This window comes from Miscanthus floridulus, chromosome 3 (assembly GCF_019320115.1).
Source record: "Miscanthus floridulus cultivar M001 chromosome 3, ASM1932011v1, whole genome shotgun sequence".
NCBI classification, from domain to species: Eukaryota; Viridiplantae; Streptophyta; class Magnoliopsida; order Poales; family Poaceae; genus Miscanthus; species Miscanthus floridulus.
Genome location: NC_089582.1, coordinates 20,091,287 through 20,098,478, shown reverse-complemented (window position 1 = coordinate 20,098,478; position 7,192 = coordinate 20,091,287). Strand labels below are relative to the sequence as shown.

At 45.7% G+C, this 7,192-nt stretch overlaps 1 protein-coding gene and 1 long non-coding RNA gene across 2 annotated transcripts; one reads left to right on the top strand and one right to left on the bottom strand.

Annotated features, from left to right (window-relative positions):
• Window positions 1-298: 298 nt before the first annotated feature.
• Window positions 299-991, bottom strand: LOC136545156 (uncharacterized). Its single transcript, XR_010780934.1, has 3 exons — window positions 866-991; window positions 613-776; window positions 299-431 (listed from the first exon to the last, which is right to left on the bottom strand). It is a non-coding gene; the product is annotated as an uncharacterized lncRNA (long non-coding RNA).
• Window positions 992-5,451: 4,460 nt separating this feature from the next.
• Window positions 5,452-7,100, top strand: LOC136545155 (G-type lectin S-receptor-like serine/threonine-protein kinase At1g34300). The gene is made up of 2 exons (XM_066537180.1): window positions 5,452-5,507; window positions 5,614-7,100. The coding sequence occupies exons 1-2, from the start codon at window positions 5,489-5,491 to the stop codon at window positions 6,870-6,872; spliced, it is 1,278 nt and encodes a 425-aa protein (XP_066393277.1). The 5' UTR covers window positions 5,452-5,488; the 3' UTR covers window positions 6,873-7,100.
• The last annotated feature ends 92 nt before the right edge of the window (window positions 7,101-7,192 follow it).

The following is a 7,192-nucleotide window of genomic DNA, read 5'->3' as shown; positions in this document are numbered from 1 at the left end:
AACTTAACTTTCTCTTTTTTACTTTCGCATTCTTGTTGTGCATCACGAATGACATCGCCAAGAGCATCACCGAGATCATCTTCTGCCGCTACCTCTTCTTCATCTCCCCCCATTGTAGTATCATCAAAGGCACCATACTGAGCAATAATGTCATCAATGTCTAAATCTTCTCCTTCACCTTCTTCCATCATGACCCCGCTTTCTCCATGCTTTGTCCAACATATATAGTTTGACATGAAACCTGACTTAAGCAAATGTGAATGAAGACTCATTGAGCTTGAATATTCCTTTAAATTCTTACATAGGGCACATGGACAGCACATGAAACCATCCCGCTTATTTGCCTCGGCCACACCTAAAAAATAGTGCACGCCCTCAATAAAGTCTTGGGAGCGGCGATCGGCATTGTACATCCAATGGCGTGACATAATCTCAATTACATGACAAATTATGAAAACCTTGAACATAATTAAGTATTTTATTACACAACATAGATAACACACACGGTTGATTAATTAACTAAGCCTGGCTACAACGTAAGCAATCCCAACTATCACTAAACAAACTAAAACTGCAATGCACTTCAGTAACATAATTATTTCATGACCGTACGCAACTAAAACAGACAAATCATTTGTCTGTTGAATATCAATAAGCTTCTCCTGCTGGCTCACTGCCTCATCATCAGCAGCCGCTACCTCAAGCGCACCCGAATTCTGCACGTATGTAGCATAATCTTCCTCCCAGTACCAACCATCGCATCCATTGCCCTCCCACTGAAATTAAAGCCAAAAAATATTTAGTCAAAAATATTCAAGAAAAGCAGGTCAATTAGCCATAATAATCAAATGCGTAAGAAACTCACATCGCGATCCGGGCACTTGTAGAAAACATGACCCTTGTTGGGTCCCTGTCTCTTGACTCGGTACTCCATCACAATCTTCTACTTACACTTGCCGCAGATAATGAGAGGGAGTTCTGGCCTCAGTCGTTTCACAACCGAACGAGAGGCCGAGGATTCGGTACCAGTTGTCATCTACTTTCTATACTTATTTTTACAAACTAGTGTAAATTTCATATTTTCTAAAATAATATATTTAAACAAAACTAAAATTATTTATTTATCTAACTAAACCATGAAATATGTACTATGTATAATAGTAAAATACCAAACAATCACATAGCTCAAAAACATGTTTCAATAAATAACCATCCGTACTAGTTGACTTTGCTTACGTGATCATCTCGGCGAGCATTTCTTCACCGGACGGCACCGTACTTGGCCAAGGAAGAGCTCTGATTCTACGAGGAAGGGAACACGGTCTTCCACGACCGTTGCCGCTCTCCCTCGTAGAATCAAAGTTCCTCCTTGATGTCCGTTACCGCTCGGCAGAGAACATGCTCGCCGAGATGAACACGGTCGCAAGTTCAACTAGTACGGATTTTCTATAATTTTCTAACTATTTTTTAAGTTTTTCATTTCATGGAAAATTTAATTCTAAAAAATAAAAGGCATGATTTCTAAGTATTTTATTTCATGGAAAAAATAATTCTAAGTGACCTGTTCGATATCGGTGAGCTCGCGGGCGTTTAGGTTGCCGAGGATAGTAACATTTGTAGATGGCATTTGTAGGTCTGAAGTTATCAAATATCCATCAAATTATAGCTCAAAAACATGTTTCAATAAATAACCATCCGTACTAGTTGATCTTGCTTACGTGATCATCTCGGTGAGCATTTTTCCACCGGACGGCACCGTACTTGGCCAAGAAAGAGCTCCGATTCTACGAGGAAGGGAACACGGTCTTCCACGACCGTTGCCGCTCTCCCTCGTAAAATCAAAGCTCCTCCTTGACGTCCGTTACCGCTCGGCAGAGAACATGCTCGCCGAGCTGAACACGGTCCGCAAGTTCAACTAGTACGGATTTTCTATAATTTTCTAACTATTTTCTAAGTTTTTTATTTCATGGAAAAATTAATTCTAAGATCACGTAAGCCGCCGGGGACGAGGATGACGCGTGCTCCAGCGAGGACGAGCGAGGCGTGATTTTGATGAACTAATTTAACTTTTGTTTATCCAAACATATATGCAAATCATCATGTGATTTTGAGCTAAAAATAACATATAAAATCATAATAAAGTCCAACATATAAAGTTACACATGCATCTACATCGCAAAATGAGATAAGCTACTGATAAAACATAAGAGGATTAAGTTTGTTACCTTCAAAATCGAAGAGCAACACCAATAGAGGGGGAGAGAGCAAGAACAACAGCAAGCTGAAGAACAGAGACAGTGAGTTTGAATGGAATGGCTCGGGCTCGGGGAGGAAGAAATGAGCTGGTCTATAGGCCGGAATAATTAGTCCCGGTTAGGGGGCCAAACCGGGACTAAAGATCAATCTTTATTCCCGGTGCATCATCCAAACCGGGACTAAAAGTTTTAGTCCCGGTTGGTAATACCAGCCAGGACTAAAGATCCCTGCCCCGCGGACAACCGTTGGGCAGGAACCTTTAGTCCCGGTTGGTATTACCAACCAGGACTAAAGGATCCTTTAGTCCCGGTGGTAAAAAATGCCGAGGCTAATGCTAAATTGGGACATCGTTCTAAAGTCTGTTCTCTAGTGTTAGTTGTTGTTTTCGTAGCTCTGTTGTACTGCCCAGATTATTCTTCTTTTTAATATAATCGACAGCTCTCCTCACTGATTCGTTTAAAAAAAAATGCATGCGTGGATGCGCCCGCACTTACACCTAGTGGAGTGACTTCTTGGCTCAGCTGTAGCTAAGGAGCAGCTAGCAAGAATATGGCATCATCAGAGAATATAAGAACTTGGATGTATCACCCACGCACACTTAATTAACCTGCAGGAGCCAAAAACCAAGCCGCCAAAAAGTACGATGATGTCCATGTCAAACCACGAACTCCCGGCCGGGATCCATCGACGCGTTTAGACGGCAGGCACGATGTTGACACCCTTCTTTATTTGCTTTGAAAATTGATATGATGAAAGCTTATGACAGGGTGGAATGGGCTTACTTACGTGGTGTATCACAGAAGCTTATGCGGTGTGTTTCCTCGGTGTGCTACTACTATGCCATAAGGGTTAATGGTGAATTAATTAACTCAAACCTTTTATCCAACAAGAAGCATTCGGCAAGGAGATCCAATCAGTTCAGATTTTTTTCCTCTTGTGCGCTGAAGGATTGCCACGCTTATTAAAAAAGAAGAAGGCTCTTTGAAAGGGTTAAGGAATGGAATTTAGGGCCATCAATATCCCATCTTTTATTTGCATATGACAGCATCTTCTTTACAAGGGGGGATAAACGAAGTGTCTCAACACTGAAATCACTACTCCAGTGTTATAGTGAAGGGTCTGGACAGAGAGTCCATTTGCAAAAGTCATCCATCTTCTTTGGGAACCGATGTCCTGATGATTTTTTTTTTAAAAAAAAGAGTAATGAATGAGCTGAACATCTACAATGAGGCACTGCAATCTACTTATTTTATTTAGGTATATGCTGACTTGTATTAAAAGATAAAACATTAGCACCTTTGTTTTTCTGCTAGAAAGAATGTGGAAAAGAGTTTATGGATGGAGTGATAAATCGTTATCTAAAGCCGGGAAACAAGTTTTGCTTAAATCTGTTGTCCAAGCTGCTATCCCTATATATATCATGAGCTGCTTCTAGATACCAGTTGGCATTTGTGATAAAATGAGATCAATTGTCTCTAATTATTGGTGGGGCATCGAGAATGGAAACAAGAAATTGCATTGGCGCTCTTGGGAATGGCTGACTGCACCAAAAGCATTGGGAGGGATGGACTTTACAGATATGGAACAATATTTAATTAAGCACTTCTAGCAAAGCAATGTTGGCTATTATTTAGTGTGCCTGACTCTTTTATGTGCTAGAGTGCTTAAAAATAGATACTTTCCTGATTCCTCCTTCTGGGAGGCAGCAGGTTGCACTCGTAATGCCTCATACACTTGGAGAAGCTTGAATTTTGGGAAGAAACTTTTGATGAATGGAATTGTATGGAGAGTTGGCAATGGTAACACAATACCTTTATCTGGTGTTCATTGGATACCACGTGTTTTACAACAATTTGCCCACCGGAAGATCTTAAGGTGGATTTTCTAATTGATGAACGACAAGGACAATAAAATGAGGAGTTAGTGCAGGCGTGCTACACTCTGAGGAGATTGCTAATTCGATACTAAAAGTTCCTTTAAGTCGTAATATATGTGAAGACTTTGTGGCTTGGGAAAACACCTCCGAAGGTATGTTTACTGATCGGGTGATGCTAGCCAGTAGTGTCCAAACTGGTTAAGCTGTTCCAAAAACCTGCTAAACCGCTTCGCTGACTTCCTAATTTTGCGCTCAACGATTTGGTACATATCACTGGGAATAAGCATGGATCCTTTCTTTGTCTTCCTTGAAATTATTAAAAATGGTAATTATTGATAAAAGAGATACATATAATTTGGACTATGTTTTGACTCTGTGGCAGGGGCGGAGGATCAATTCTGGCGTGGATATCCAGTGTGAATTGCAGGTCATGTGCGTCCATGTTTGTCGTTCACCATGGCTGACTCTGAGAGAAGCTCCTTCGGCTGGAGAAAGGACAGACTTGGGCTAAGTGAACCGTTATTATATTTGGGCCCAATGATGCGTGTTACCATGGCCCACTTGTGCCCATAGCCATCTTCACCACAAGCACATCCATGGGTGGTTTATCATTACCTATTACAATTTGCAATGTTTTACACGTTAATTTTGACACAAATATTTGGCATTTGTGTTTTACACGCTTTGGTAAATTGAATGACGATGCACTGGACATTGTTACCTTTCATATCTATATTACAAACTTCGCCATACCTTAGTTTTAATCCTTCCTCCGCCACTGCTCTGTGGTTATCTGTAGAAGATGATTGGGCCTATTTGGCGAAGCCCCCTGCCCCTAGGGCCTGGCGAGGCCTCAAGGCCAAGGTATAACCAACACGTCTATGGAGGTTTTGGATACAACTGGATGACAACCTTAGTGTCCACTTGTCAATGGATGCATTAAGGTATCATATATATAACAAATATACACCTTGTTAGTAGTTAGTCTGATACTTTTTTTTTAATCTTGACTCGGTGTTGTCAAAGGACTAGGTGTCAAAGATAAGTTTTTCCTAACCACATTATGTTTAATATATAACCTTTGTTTACCGGTATTCAAACACTCCCCTATTGACGTGATTGGGTAGGTTAGCTATTGAAGACAGCGACATGTTCTCTCCGAATGAATTAAGTAGAAGGATGCGTGCTTCATACTCCATATATAATCAGCTTGTCCTCCTCGGTATTCCGTTCTTATACTCCATCTTAGATGGTTTGTGACTTTCCATGGTCGACGACGGCGCTGGATATATGAACCAGTACGTCACTCTCATTTCTGCACTGAACTCAAACTTCCTGCCGGCCAAGAACTCTAAGATGGTGATCCCACCCATTGGTGCGTGAGCATCTGATCGATCCCGGCCTCTTGCTGGATAATTTATCAGGAACCGTGTCAATTTCCTTGCTGATATCGTTTTAATTTGTTCTATCTACTCTTTCAGCTATTGGCGCGATCATGTTGGTCGCGATCGTCGCCTTCTTGGGCGTGCTGTTCCTCTGCTGCGTGATGAACAGACGCGCCCAGTCGTGTGTCGGCGGCGTCGAGAGGGGCACGTCGCCGGCGCAGCGCTACGCGGTGGTGTCCGACCACCAGATCAGGCACGCAACCGTCGAGAAGTTCCTCTGGGAGATCAGGCACGAGAAGCCCTTTAGGTTCACGCCGCGGCAGGTCGCCGGCTTCACGCGCGGCTACTCCACCCGGCTCGGCGCCGGCGGCTTCGGCACGGTGTTCAAGGGCGCGCTCCCCAACGGCCTCGCCGTGGCGGTCAAGGTCTTCCACGCCAGCCTTGACCAGAAGACCGAGGAGGCGCAGTTCATGGCGGAGGTGGGCACCATCGGCCGGACGCACCACGTCAACCTCGTCCGGCTCTTCGGCTTCTCCTTCGACGACGCCCTGCGCGCGCTCGTGTACGAGTACATGGAGCACGGCGCGCTCGACGCCTTCCTCCTGGGCCGGGGCGCTGAGAACGTAGGCGTCGGCCTCCCGGAGCTGCGCGACATAGCCGTCGGCGTCGCGAGGGGGATTCGGTACCTGCACGAGGAGTGCCAGCAGAAGATCGTGCACTACGACATCAAGCCCGGGAACGTGCTCCTCGACGGCGAGCTGACGCCCAAGGTCGCTGACTTCGGGCTGGCGCGGCTGGTGAACCGCGCCGACACGCACGTGTCCGTGTCCTGCGTGCGCGGCACGCCCGGGTACGCAGCGCCGGAGATGTGGATGATGTCGGGCGTCACGGAGAAGTGCGACGTGTACAGCTTCGGCATGCTCCTGCTCGAGATCGTCGGCCGGCGGAGGAACTTCGACGAGGCGGCGCCCGAGAGCCAGCGGTGGTTCCCCATGCTGGCGTGGAACAAGTACGACAGAGGTGAGCTCGCGGAGCTCATCGTCGCGCCACCGAGACGTGGCACCACTCGTAGCGCGGCTGCTGCCGCGGCGGTGGCGGTGGGTGACGAGCTGGAGCGGCAGCAGTGCAAGGAGATGGTGGAGAGGATGTGCAAGGTGGCGTTCTGGTGCGTGCAGCAGATGCCGGAGGCGAGGCCGCCGATGAGTGCGGTGACGAAGATGCTGGAGGGCGAGATGGATGTAGCCCCGCCGACGAACCCGTTCCCGCATCTGATGGCACCGCCGGTCGTGGCGAACCTGTGGACGACGACGATGACGAGTGGTGGCACTGGGAACAATGGGATCCTCTCGCCTTGACACTTAACCGCTGGGGCGACAGGAGGGGAGCCTAATTGCGCTGGACTTACCACCTAGATCTTTCTTTCTTCACATCTGAAAAATAATGTTGGTGTGCCTTGTAGATGTATACACCCCTAGGCTGACCTTCTCACGCAGGTCCAGAAAACCCCGAACCCCTACCCCACTCTTACACAGCGGCACCGTCGCGTGTTTTGAAACTGTCTTTAAGGCTTTGTTGTACCTTGTATAAAGAAAAAGGCCTTGTTATAATAGTACTTACATTACCCAGTTGAAGCATATGTAAATTATTTTGTTCAACTAGTCAATAAACTTGTTTT